At 42.8% G+C, this 14,481-nt stretch overlaps 1 protein-coding gene across 1 annotated transcript in view; it reads left to right on the forward strand.

Annotated features, from left to right (window-relative positions):
* Nucleotides 1-14,481, forward strand: part of STAB2 (stabilin 2) — a 150,877-nt gene that overhangs the window by 35,517 nt on the left and 100,879 nt on the right. The window contains exons 9-13 of the mRNA XM_080935775.1: nucleotides 634-716; nucleotides 4,622-4,771; nucleotides 7,841-7,981; nucleotides 8,524-8,580; nucleotides 8,716-8,841. Of these exons, the coding sequence (XP_080791901.1) occupies nucleotides 634-716; nucleotides 4,622-4,771; nucleotides 7,841-7,981; nucleotides 8,524-8,580; nucleotides 8,716-8,841 (557 nt within the window). The remainder of the gene's footprint in view (nucleotides 1-633; nucleotides 717-4,621; nucleotides 4,772-7,840; nucleotides 7,982-8,523; nucleotides 8,581-8,715; nucleotides 8,842-14,481) is intronic.

Below are 14,481 nucleotides of genomic sequence, written 5' to 3' on the forward strand. Positions count from 1 at the left end.
CTCTCCGGACATTCTGTGAGAATGGAAGGAGGCACAGTGCCCTTTGAAGAACAGACACACACGCATTTTTCTAGACAGTGTCCTGCTTACCTTGCACCTTGCTCCTGTGTAAGAGCACAGAGCCTGTTCTCATGTCCCAGCATCCCCTGGGTGATGGGAACTGGCCGGTGACAAGGCCCAGGGTAGAAGGCAAATGTGAGGTCCTTTGTTCAAATAGTCTGCTTTTCCAGAAAGCACAAAGGGTAAGTCTATCGTGGGCTCCTCTGAGCTGCCCTTTGAGGGAACATGTATCCCTACACATGGAGAGGAGACAGCTCAGTAAGCCGGTCACATGATCAGGAATGGGAAAAGACTGCCAAAGACATTATCCCATCATGCCATTTTATGCCAGAGTACCTAGAAAGCAAAGCTAAGTCTCCTGGGAAACTCCTAGACCAGTTCTGGGAGTGTGTGAAGCCAGAACATCACAGTGCCATGTGTTCTTAGAGCATCAGCTTACCAAAGACACCACAGAGCAATGAGAAGGCACAAAGGGACTAGGCTTGGCAGAAAGCACACTGAGCAGTCTCACTTCCCATGTACCTCTGCTGACCCACATGACATTTTCTTTCTCTGTGTGTTTGGACTCTTAAGACAGAACTTATGCCTGGCCACTGAGCAACCTGGGACCCTTCACTGTGCTGCTGCCCTTAGACAAGGGACTAAAGGAAGTTGATGTGAGTATCTAAGATAACCCATCTGAGAGGCCAATATAAACGTCCCAGTAGGCAGTATCTTATTTAAAGTGAGAAACCTCTACTACACTCAAGATAAGGATGACCATAGTTACTGTTCTATTGTTGTGAAGAGATATAATGAAGTCCTGAGCCACAGGCAACAGTCAGAAAGACAGAGAGACAGAAAGACTGACACATGCAGAGAGAGAGAGAGAGAGAGAGAGAGAGAGAGAGAGAGAGAGAGAGAGAGAGAGACTGGGTCTGGCATAGGCTTTTGAAGCCCCAGGACTTACCCCAGTGATACGTGTCTTCCAACAAAGCCACACCTCCTAATCCTTCCTAAACAGTTCTACCAACTGAGAACCAAACAATCAAACATACAAGCCAATGGGAATGATTTTTATGCAAACCATCACATCCCACTCCCCAGCCCCTATAGGCTCATAGCCCTACCATAACATAAAACACACTCAGTCCAACTTCACAGGTCCCCAAAATATTCCCAATCTCAAATGTTTTAAAAGTCCAAAGTCTCTTCTGAGACTCAAGGAAATCTCTCAACTGCAAACCCCTGTAGGTTCAAAAATCAAGTTACGTACACTTCCAACACAGAAAGGGAGGGAAAGAGGCAAAGGAAAACCCAGACTCAAACACTGCACAGCAAACTCCAAATTCTGACTTAGACGACTCTTCCAATCTCTCACTCCTTCCATCCTCGATGACTGTAACACACTTCTCTTCCATAAGCTGGTCCCATGCTGGGCCAGCAGCTCTCCTTGGCAAGTATCACAAGGCTCTGCATCTCCAACTTCTTGGAGTCTCCAGTGCAATCCAGGTTTACATTCACAGCTTCCCATAATGGCCTCTCTATTTCTCCATGTAAGAATTTTCCTGCCACATGCTGGCAGATGTCCTTAACCAAGGTGGAAGATTCCACAACTCCTTCACTCCTGTTTCTTTTTTTTGATAAAGCCAGAAGCAAAGCTGCCCAGTTCTTCTGCTTGCTTTGGATGGAATCTGTTGCCCTCCTTTAATTACATTTGCTTGCGTGAGGGATGGTTTTTTGATGGTTTTTCCTTGCTGCACAAGCTTTTCCTTTTTAGAAGTTGAAATATTAGCTGGGCAAGGTCATGTCCTGAGGACACTACTTTCTTTATTCCACTAAGCATTCAGCCACAGACCTTTCTTATCTCTTTGAACACAGGACTTGGCTAGAATATTACATCTCCAGATGCTTCCAACTGTACATTTTGCATTTCTCCTTGCTCCCCTGCTCCTTTCCATCATAGATCTGCATAGGAACTAGCACTAATAGTTATCTGACTCGGTCAGTACTAGACCATCTTGAAATTTCTTCTGTTAGCACCATTGATCCAAACTCTTCAACTTACCCTCCGGCAGAATGTTTGGACAAGGAGAAAAAGCAGCCACATTCATTACCAAAATATCCTAAGAACTGTCTCTAGGCTACTTGCTGAACCCTCTTGAGCTTGGTCCCCATAGCCAACATTGCCGTCAGCTCTACTACCGTCCACACTCCTAATGACCCGTTAAGCCCTGACTAAAGTGTTCGACTGCTTTTCTAATTCAGTCTTCCATGTTTCTACAATAGCAGCAGGGTCAGGCCTATCATGGGAGTACCACAGGACCTGATACCAACTTCTTAGTTGCTGTTCTATTGCTGTGAAGAGACACCATGACCAAAGCAACTTGTAGAAGACATTTAATCGGGGGCTTGCTTACAGTTTCAGAGAGTAGGTCCATGACCATCGGGGTGGGAAGCATGGTGGCAGTCAGGTATAGTGCTGGAACTGAGAACTTACATCCGGATTCACAGGCAGCAGGTGGAAAAAGAATAAGAGTGTGCCTAACATGGGCTTTTAAAACTCGTGAGCGAGAGCTGGTGAGATGGCTCAGTGGTTAGAAGCAGTGGCTGCTTTTCCAGAGGTCCTGAATTCAATTCCCAGTAACCACATGGTGGCTCATGGCCATCTATAAAAGCATCTAAAGCCCTCTTTTGGTATGCAGGTATACATGCAGACAGAACACTTTTACAAAAGTACATAAATAAATAAATAAATAAATAAATAAATAAATAAATAAATAAATAAATAAATAAATAAATTCACAAAATAAAACCTGAGAGCTTACCCCCAGTGACACACCTCCTCCAACCGGGCCAAACCTCCTCCAAAGTGGCCACATTTCCTAATCCTTCCTAAATATTCTACCAAGTGGGAATTAAACATTCAGGTATATGAGCCCACAGAGGCCATTCTCATTCAAACCACCACAGTGGGTTTTAAAATAAGCATATGTTTTCTTTTAAAGTAACATATAATCGTTGTGAAATATATTCTGACGTATATAAAGAAGGTGTAATTGTCAAGTTGGAGGAACTGTTATTTCCATCTCCTTAAACTTTTATCATTTCTTTGTGTTGCTAAGTACTCTCAGTACTTCCTAGACCATGTTATGCTATCGATGCTGTCACATCCTATGTGGTTCCCACTGTCTCACTGTCCCCTCCCCTTTCTCACTTTCTTGCCTCAAGTGACGACCACTGGTACTATTTCCTTCTAAGAAATCAACTCTTTTCTCATCTGCCCGCGAATGACAACATGCAGTATCTAATGCGCCTCTCTGGGTGAAATACCTCACAAAAAGTCCACAGACATTAAATGCGCACCTCAATTTAGTTTCCCGCAATGAAAGAGTGTGTGTATCTAGCAAGACCGTTGCCAGCACTCTACAACAGCCTCTTCCAGACATCTATCTTCTAAGAGTACCGTCAACGCTTCTTAACATGCAGTCGTGTGATGGATATAATTTGTATAATGCAAAACTGCTCATTCCCCACAGAAGAATTAAACGAGTGCATTAGCTGAGTGTTCACCTACACATCACCAAGAATGACAACAGCGATGGGGACAGGAAGTGGACTTCCATGTGCACAGCTGTTGTCTGAGATGATGTCATGGAGAGGAGACAAGAGCTATACCTGGTAGAGGTGTTCCGTGGTGATTACATCAACACAGTATTTCTATTTGGTCTAACATAGCTAGTGCTTATCAATTTGCATAAAAGTGGGCTCTCCTTCATCCAAGATAAAGGATAAATTTTGCTCCCCTCAATCAAAGTCCAGTATGTGGAAGGCTCCTTCAAATTCATATACCATCCCCATTCATCCAGCTGAGCTGTGTCTGTCTACTGGTGACTTCCAAAGATGCCCTGTGTCTCTTCTGCTGTGGAAAAAGAACATTGTCACTAGCCTATATCCCACACACTGTCTGCGGGGGAGAGTCCTCCCCTTTAATATAAAGTTTATAGAGAATTCATTAAAATTGTGCCTGTTGATTGTTGACTATGGAGTAATAAAAGCACAAATTTGGTCCCATAAATGTACTGCTCAAAAACATCATCATTTCATTCTGCCTGTTCTTTATTCTTGACTGTCTGTTCTTTAATTGTGTTAGGTAATTACACCTTCTAAAAGCCTGTGGTGGTACACACTTGTAATTCTAGCACTTGGGGCTACCTTTTCCTTTTATTTAAAAACAAACACACACACAAAAAAAAAAAAAAAACTTGAGAAGCTTTCTGGTCCTCTTTCCTAGATTCCTCTATGACAGGTACCCTCCTTCTCCCCTAAAGCCATTGCTCTACTCTCCATATCATGTCTGTTCTGGGGTGCAGCATCCCCCTGTGGCTGACAGTGCACTGGGCACTGGAATTCTCCTGATCTCCACTTGCTTTAGGCTTGCACTCCCCTGAAACATCACCTATGTCGGATAGAGCCCTGTAGAGCACTCCAGCTTGGGTGTCTTTGATGACCAGTGAGGCCGGAAATGTAGTATAACACTCATCTTCTTCAGACATCATTCCATCTGGCTGTCTTTTTTTAGGTGAAGGAGCTCTTGATGGACAAAGAGGCTGCTCGGTACTTTGTGAAGCTGCACATCATTGCTGGGCAAATGAGCACGGAGCAGATGTATAACTTGGACACCTTCTACACCTTGACGGGAAAGTCAGGGGAAATCTTCAACAAGGATACGGTCAGAATTTCTGTAAACTTCACTCCAGTAGCAACACCAGGGCAACACCCAGACTAGAGAGTCTTGGATGAACTGTTACCGAGGGGACTGTAGTGTTTGGCTTGGGTCTGGCCTGAGTTAACTTTCAAGGCAACCATCACTTAGCTGCCTGTTAATCCCACAGATGCAAACAGAAAGACTATGGACCCAAACCATCATGGCCAAATTAGTTAAAGCAAGAGATCTCTCCCCAAAGGCAGGGTTCGAGAGATCAGCACTGAACATGAATGTGATAAGGGTTTTTACAACTCAGGAGTAGGCGGGTTTCAAATGGAGAATTTGACAGGCAAGTAGGCAGGGTTACAAAAGCAGAATGCAAGCAGAGCAAGTTGGTCATAACAGCCTTCTGAAGCAAAGACGTGGTTGCAAGGTGGTCATAACAAGGTGGTCACAACAAGGCAGTCATAACAAGGTGGTCACAACAAGGCGGTCATAACAAAGTGGTCACAACAAGGTAGTCACAACAAGGTGGTCACAACAAGGCGGTCATAACAACCAGTGGTCATAAAAACCTTTTGAAACAAAGACATGGTTGTGGTTTCCTAGAACAGGCAGTACAGAACCATTTGTAGTTAAGGTTACAAATGGGTCATAGTCTAGGTTTAATCGTAAACAGGAATGGACGATTTGTCTTTACTATAAGATGAACTTTAAGCCTGAGATGAAAGCAGGCTGGTTTTTCACCACCACGAAGACAAAGTGTTGTGACCCTACTTCCCAGAATCTCTGGTTCCAAACCCTAAACATTCCTCTTACAAAAGGAAATGAATGGAGTATGTTTGGTTTGGGTGGCTAGGACTCATCCATCTCCTCCCTTCATCCTACCAGCCCAGCTGCTTCTTCTTCTTCTTCTTCTTCTTCTTCTTCTTCTTCTTCTTCTTCTTCTTCTTCTTCTTCTTCTTCTTCTTCTTCTTCTTCTTCTTCTTCTTCTTCTTCTTCTTCCTTCTTCTTCTTCTCCTTCTCCTTCTTCCTTCTTCTTCTTCTTCTTCTTCTTCTTCTTCTTCTTCTTCTTCTTCTTCTTCTTCTTCTTCTTCTTCTTCTTCTTCTTCTTCTTCTTCTTCTTCTTCTACTTCTTCTTCTTTTTCTCCTCCTCCTCCTCCTCCTTCTTCTTTGTCAGACTACCTCACTTCACAAACTCTTTTTATGTTTCTATTAAAGTGGGATATGTGACTAAGAGGTGAGCATGTATGTGTCATGTCCTAAGCTGGCAGTCTCCTAGGTGTTCTTTCCATGCTAAGCCCAGGTGTTGATTTGCATTATGTACAACAACTCGGGAAGGAGGTCTCATCAGAATCCTGTTTTCCCTATAGGACAGCGGAGAGGTCACATAGAAAATACCTGAGCCAGGGTTCAGGTGTGGGTCTGACTGGTACCACCTGCTCTGCTGTGTGTGTAAGAATGGATGATAGACACGCTAGAGCAGTGTATGTATGGCACAGCCATGTGTATGTGCATATACCCAAGTATTCATCCATATTTGTTGTCTGTAATGCTTAAGAGTCACATGAAAGGAAAAGGCAGTCACTTCTAGTTACACAATCAACAAATGCATGTGTTGTGCGCCATCTTTGTGATATGTTCAACCAGCAGTTCTCAAGCTTCCTGTCACTGTGACCTTTTAACACAGTTCCTCATGTTGTGTTGACCCCCCAACCATAAAATTGTTCTGTTGCTAACTTCATAACTGTAATTTTTCTACTGTTGTGGCTCGTAATGAAAATATCTGACATGCAGGATTGTGGGTCTGCATTTCACCTCAACGCTGCTCAGGGGAGACACAGGCTGGGGCTGAGGCTGTAATTCTGTAACTTTTGGGCACCCAGACACCACTGGAAACCATGAGGAGTTGAAAAGGGGAGGGGAGAAGAAGGGGAAAAAAGTTACAGGCTGGTGATGAGCCCTGGAGCTTGGGGGAATCCGGCTTAGCTCAGGATGGGTGTCAGGAACTTGGAGGTGCCTTCTGCTGTAGACTTAGGTGGCTTGGCTGGGTAACAAAGGCCTTCCCCCATGATGGCCCTTGAGGAAGGTTATAGTCCTTATTTGTCCAAACTGCTTATTCCTGATGAAAAAGGCACATACAACTTATTCAGAGTGGACCAGCAGAGATGAAATACTTTTTGTAGGAAGGAATGTCCATGGAGGAACACTTATTAGCTAAATCCTCCAGGCCAGCCCATCTAAATTCCTCATGAGCTTGGAGAGTTGGGATGGTTCTCTTAGTTTGATGTCATGGTGATGTGCTCCAGGACAGGAATTTGGACGGCATCAGATTCAAACGCCTGCTGTCCTCAATTATAAGAATTGTTGAGGTTCCTTATTTTAAAAGATTTATTTATTTATTTATTTATTTATTTATTTATTTATTTATTTTATATATACGAGTACATTGTCACTACCTTCAAAAACACCAGGAAAGGGCTTCAGATCCCATTAGAGATGGTTGTGAGCCACCAAGTGGTTGCTGGGAATTGAACTCAGGACCTCTGGAAGAGCAGCAATTGCTCTTAGCTGCTGAGCCATTTCTCCAGCCCTGCTAGAGTTCCTTAATCTTCTCAACTTTACCAGTTTTTCTGCTGGTGACTGGGTTCCACTTGCCCCACACAGGATAGCTGATGTGTGACTCCCATGAAAGGGTCATTCAAACCCCAAAGGTGTCATGACCCACAGGTTGAGAACACTGTATTAAAGTGAGAGATGTATTTATAATCAATTGAATTAATACACCCTAGTAGAGCTTGCAGTTTATTGGAGGAGAGTCTACACTGATTTGCCCAAACTTTGCATGTGATACTCATCAGTGATCATGTGATAGTCATCAATGATCATGTGATATTCATCAGTGATGTCACATACTAACTTAGTGGAAACCATGCAAGATGGACCAAGTCAACACCTTCATCCTCATGTAAGATAATGTGATTTATTCAAAGTCACACAGCCATAGGACTTCTGATTTATAAGCCCGGACATTTTCTTTCTAGAACACCATATTAATTTTATGTATTTCTTTTTCTTTTTTTGCTATTTTAGGATAATCAACTAAAGCTCAAACTTTATGGAAGCAAAATAGTGAAAATTATCCAGGGGAACATAGTTGCCTCAAATGGGCTTGTGCATATCCTCGACAGAGCCATGGACAAGATAGAGCCCACACTTGAGAGCAACCCCCAGGTGAGACAAGCCAAGTACAAGTGAAGTCAACCCATGTCTGCCCTCTTTGCTGCCTAGAGAATCACATCCAATAAGAAAGTGTTTGCCAGAATTTAGCTTCCATTTTCCAAGGAAGGTCTCAAGCTAAGAGAAGGCAGGATGATTTGCCACTTTTCAGTAGACTTTTGGGTATTTCTGCAGAGAGAAAGGAAGGCATGCTGGGGTGGGAGAAATATTATGATTTTTTAAATAAACCTCACCTATGGCCATATCAGACAATTCTGCTTGATGACATGTTATCATTCCTTGTGCTTTGTGGAGGACAATCATAGTCATAATAAATTTCTGCTTTCTGATCTGCCTGATATGGCCAGAGACCACTGTAGAAATTACAGATTTGAGTGACTGGTCAAATCAAAACAGTTGCATACTGCATAGCAGTCGGTAGACCCGTCATAGAGACCCAGACTTAAATCTTAACTCGGCCATGTCTCTTAACATTAAGGTTCATATTTCTCAAGCTATTTTTTGTACTGACCTTTGGGCAAAATCTCTCTTTTCAGCAAACCATTATGACGATGCTACAACCAAGATATGGCAAGTTCAGATCTTTGCTAGAGGTATGCACATTTCTGAAGAATGTGGTTAAGGCCTTTGTAAAGTCAGCAGAGAGGCCAGCTTTAAATATTTTCAGACAACTACTTCAAATATCATTTTCAGAGAAGAAGAATATGACATTTATTTTTTTAATGCAGAAAACCAATGTTGGAAAAACCATAGATAGAAGTGGTATTGGTGAACCATACACCATTTTTGTTCCAAGTAATGAAGCACTGAGTAACATGAAGGCTGGCGTCCTTGATTACCTCCTTTCTCCAGAGGTAGAGTATCCTGCTTACTAATGGGATGCGTCAGCATCACTGTCTCAGCCTCTGTCCATTCTGACATTTCTCTGTACTAAAATAAACAGACAGACATATAGATGATGGATGGATGGATAGATAGATAGATAGATAGATAGATAGATAGATAGATAGATAGGATAGACAGATAGATAAAAAGAGAGAGATAAACAATTATTTTAAGTTCCTTACAGCTGTAAGGTCACCTAGAAATTATACCTTCAGTAGGCCACTTAGGGCCAGGTCTAGACTAAATTTTCAAAGAACCAAGTGTCATTGTGAGATGCCCCAGCCTCTCCTTTCACTTTTCTTTTTTAATTTCTCTTTTCTCTTCAATGACCTTTTTCTTAACTACCTTATTTCTTCAGTGCTGTCATAGCTCCTCCTGGAGAACAGATCATGGACTCCTTTATGTCAAGATCAAGGTTAAAATAATTGGAATCATCCCAGGTATTACTTCTCTCAGACCTAAAAGTCAAAATATAAAGAGATAACTAGCTAGCTCTAGAAAAAGAGAATTCTCTAAGATTATAAACAGTCTGGTGATTACAGATTTGTCATATGACTCTCCAGAAACTCTGCTGCCCTATCAGCAGTGGGGTGGGGCTACTGATGTCACTGAACATGGGAGATGGGGACTGCCCAGGTCTTTAAAGGCAGTGACTCCAAGGTTCCAGTGTGGTCAGGAATCACCCATGGTGCTTGTCAAGCCAGCAGATTCTGGAGTCTGATCCCAAGCACTGTGACCTGTAGCACTAAAGGGAGATTCATCAACAGACCTACAGACACAGACACACTCTAACAGGGCAGTCTCAGCCATGCTGCCTGTGGTAACACTAAAACAAGTTGCCTTTTTGACTTGTACACTCGTGGATGTAGTCCCTGCTAGAATACCTTCAGATACCAACAAGGACATCTTGCATTGTGAAAATGCTAAAGGGGGAAACACACAGAGAGAGACAGACTGACACACAGACCAACACACACATGCCCACCCACACACGTGCACATACATGCACACATACACACACTGTTCTTGCAGCGAACCCAAGTTCACTTTCCAATACCAACCTGGAGACTTACAGTAACTCCAGTTCCAGGGAATATGATGCCCTCTTCTGGTCTCCAAGACACATCAGGCAAAAAAAACTTGTACACATAAAATACAAATAAAAAAATCTTTTCTTTAAAAAAATAGATGGTTGGTATGTTTCTTTTGTCAACAAATTTTCAGCATATGAGATTTTCGAAGGGTTCCCAGTGAACAAACCAGATATCCTGGGATCTTAAGGAGGATGTTTCTTAAAAATACAGTTCACGCTTGCATTTCCTAAAAACTTGCTGTTGTTGAAAAGCAAGTTTTCATACCCAGTATAAGGTGATCTTAAAAAATAATGTGGATCCTAAGATTATATGCCCCCCTAATACTATTAAAACTATAATAATAAAGGAGTTTTTAGCTACTTAATGGGTCACACTAAAGCTAAAATAAGTAAAATTATATCAAAGAAAAATTAAGCTCTCTACTTTCTACCTTTATCCAGAAATCTCTCTCACTCCTTCTGGCTCTAAGCGTGTCTAAGGATCTCATCCAGTCAGACCATTCAGTCAGACCAATAACCTCTCATCGCTCCTGTGTGAGTTTGTATCTAGTAACTGGCCAGCCAGCACTAACACTACTCCTGGGCCTGATTTTCTTCCCCCCCCCCCCCAAAAAAAATCAATTTTTCTGCCTCAAAGAATATGAAGCCTGGGTTCTTTGTTCTGAGTCAAAAACTGGTTTGCTGATGCCATGTCTAGTGAAGAACAGAATAATCATTTCTATTCCTTCCTCACAGATAGTCTTCCGGGGCTAAAATATCTCAGACGATAGGGTGTTCCTCTCTACTATCTTCAGGGAGGAGCCTTGAGAGAAGACAGAAAGTGCCCATGGAAAAACTGTTTTCCTTAGAAGCCCCATTTCAAGTGCTGACTCCATAACCTGTCTTTCCTTACCGAAGTCCTTTTCTCTCTGAGCCCGTTTCAGTCCAGAAGGCTTCCCATGGCTCCATCACCAAACTAGACAAAAGTAAAAGTGATGAGTTATAAAGGCGTGCCTTGTAAATAAACGCAAAGATTCCTTTCAAAGAAAACTTAAACAAAAGGAACCGAATTCACAAAGTGCAAGGTCACATTAACACATGGGTAGAGAAGACCTTCTCTGGCAACAAAGGATTTTGAAATATTTTTTACATAAAACAGTAGGGGAGGCCTGTGTTTCTTTACCCATTCCTATGATAAAATGCTCTCACAGAAACAGCTAAAGGGAGAAAGAGCTAATTGTAATTGATTGTTAATCATGGCTGAGAAGTTGAGGCACAAGAAGTCAGAAGAAGCTGGACATGTAACATCCATAGTCTGAGGAGGAGAGCAATGGAGAAACGCATGCTTGTACCTGTCTCCCTTTCTCCACGCCATTCAATCAGGGACCCCATGACCAGGGAGTGCTCCCAGGACCCCAGGACCAGAGAATGTGCACTGAGGACCTCACAACCAGGGAGTGCTTTCATCTACAGTTAAGATGGGTCTTCCCACATTAATTAATCAATCAAGACAATCCTTGACAGACATGCCCTGAGATCCATCTCTCCCGAGATTCTAGATTCAGTCAAGTAGACAATCAACACTAATCACAAGGAATTGGGGAGATAAAGGGCAAAAGATTCTGAAAGCTGTTGGCCATCTCACATAGAAACATACTCTGTCAACATGCTGGGTAGCACCAATGACCCAGGCAGGACCACAGCACGAAATGATCAGAGATCATTTCCTGTGTTTCTTTTGTTTGTCTCTTCCTTATGACATGGACCCAATACTAACTAGACATCGTAAGTGAGTTCTCCCATTGAGAGCATCTTTCCGATAGAAACAAAACTATCGATAGTTAGTATAGATAGAAGAGTTAATACCATCACTTTTCAGGAAAACCAAGCTATGGCTGGTAAGCAACCCGTTCAAGATCTCACGGAAGCTAAACTGATATTGCTACTCATGCTTATGTTCTCAAGCTAAGTGTTCATCCTAGCACAGTTGCTTAACCTTTTGTGCATTTATATTAAGGCAATACATGATTGGACAGTAGAGAGGTGGGTAGAGAAAGGTCTACAAAAACAGAAGAGGAGGCAGTAGGAAGAGATTGATTGAAGAAGGATATTGAAGCCTACGTGTATATTTCTCTCGGCGCATCTCTAGCTATGATAATGTTATTGTGATAATTTCTAAGAGTTTCTATGGATCTAATTTATCTATTATAGATGGGCAGTTTATATCTTTGTCCATTGGTTGTAAGTTTATTGTGTAGAAGGTTTGTGAATTGAGAATTTAACATATAAACCTGTTTGATAAGTTAATGGGTGTGGAGTCATGTTTGTACCAGGCGGTGAAGAAAAGTGAGTGAAAACAACATGCCTGTGGTCGCATCCACCCAGGACAGCAGCAGCAGGGGCGGTGTGGGGTGACCTGTGCCTGAGTTCTTAGAGGCGGCCTGGGGTGCCAACTTAGGGATCCCTGCAGAACCATATGGTCCCCCGATGCCGGCACTGGCACAGGAAAAAGGTTTCCGCTTTTAATATTTACCACAATCTTTAATTTATTGGCACAGATGCTTGGAAAGTAACTAGTGTGTTCCCCATTCTGTCCTATCTGGACACAGAAAGATAACAGCCTAACATTGACGTGCATGGTCCCGTCATTCAGGAACTGACTGTCTAGTCTGGTTGGAGACTTCTGGGCAACATCCTCCATATACGTCCTCTACGCTGCCAAGCACTGAGGCCTGAAGCAGAGCCACTTTCTCTTCCAAGTCCCAGTTTCTGAGAACCTTTAGAAGCTAAGACCCCGAGGCTGACATGTTGAGGGACACATGGTGACCCACCCAAGGGCCACAAAAAGCATCACTCCTAGAGCTGGTAACTGGTGCAAGCTCAGCATTCTTACTGAAGCGCAGCCTTGCACATCACATCCCAGCTTGTTATAGTAACCATATCATCCTTCATCATCCATACCAGGATGCTTTTGAGAATGAATAGGGCAGCCAGACAACAGGTGTAAGCTAGAACTGGACCAGACAAACTGAGATATATGGTCATTGCTTACAAGTAACTCCCTAGCATCATGACCAAGGTCAAATGCCAAGAGGACTCTGAGTGAGGAGAAACTGAGGCATGGCAAAGATTTTGTTCATCCTGAGCCTATCTCCTAGTAGTCATTAGGCCCTTAGTCTATGATTCTTTGTCCAAGTTTTGCTACAAACCTAAGCTTCTAACAACCAGCTGAGTCATTGTCATGGAAAGAACACTGCCACCACCTTCTGCCCTGGACCATGTGGCTACGTGTTCCTCCTTTCTGTGGGCTCCCTCCAGGACACCTGCCTGTGGCTCTCCCTAGAACTTTAGGAGCCTAGTTGAGGTAGTTGGCATGGTTGTGCTGTTATGGTTTGGTTTGTTTACTGTTTTCCTCCACATTAGTGATTTGAAAGTGAGAAGGAACACTGGAAATGTTCTCTGAAGAAGAGTGACTTCTTTTGAGGGACAGGGTGACCAGGGTCCTAATCGATGAGCAGCCCTAAAATATATGAGTATGTTTAAATCAGCCAAGAAATCTGATGAATGTCAGCTATTTGTGCAAGAAATTTTCTTACCTTCAATTTCCCTATAGAGAGGTTGGGTCATTTCTTTTTATGATTAATATTCAAAATCATTCCTGTGAAAGGTTCTCAAAAAAGGGAACACACAGTTTTCTACGTTGGTTGACACAGTGTACCGGTTCCTTTGCAGGGCTCCCGGAAACTTCTGGAACTCGTCATATACCACATAGTTGCATTTACCCAGGTTGGCTCTATTCTTCCTCATACTCTTTATCCTGGCTTTAAAAACACCAGGTCCTCGTCTGGAATTCTAATGTATTTGGGCTAGAGAATTATTTGTGGCACTTACTAGTTCTGCGCAGACCTTCAGTCTGTAATTGTTATCTTTGATGCTGTTATCAGAGAACCCCTTAAGGCCACAAATGCTCATGACATCAAAGCTTCCATTATTTCATTAGTAGTTAAGGACGTTTTCTTCTGCAGCACAGACTGAGAAGTGGGGGCTCTGTGCATTGCTGCAGATAACTCCTTGATCTCTTCCCATTGCAGCTGGAAGTAACCACTCTGGTTTCAACACCTCACATCAGGAGCATGGCCAACCAGATCATCCAGTTTAACATAACCAGCAAAGTAAGTGAGAAGCCCATGGCTGGCACTGTTTCCTGCATGTTCACTCTGATGATGGGTTCACACTAACTCACAGATCTGAAACCTTTTGTTGTTAGGTAACTGTGAGAATGCTCCTGTGTGTGCAGGTACACGTGTGTGCACATGGAGGCCAGAGAACCACCTCAGGTGTCATTCCATGGACCTCCTCTCTTTTGAGACAAGGTCTCTCATTGGCCTGGAGTTTGCTAAATAGGTTAGGCTGGCTGGCCAATGAGCCCCAGAAATCCACATATCTTCACCTTCCCAGTATTCTTATTACAAATGCATTCTACTGGGCCTGGCTTTTTATAGACAGATGCTAGGGATCTTGTACTACTTGAAACCTA

This window comes from Micromys minutus (genome assembly GCF_963924665.1).
Source record: "Micromys minutus genome assembly, chromosome: 22".
In the NCBI taxonomy this organism is placed as follows: Eukaryota; Metazoa; Chordata; class Mammalia; order Rodentia; family Muridae; genus Micromys; species Micromys minutus.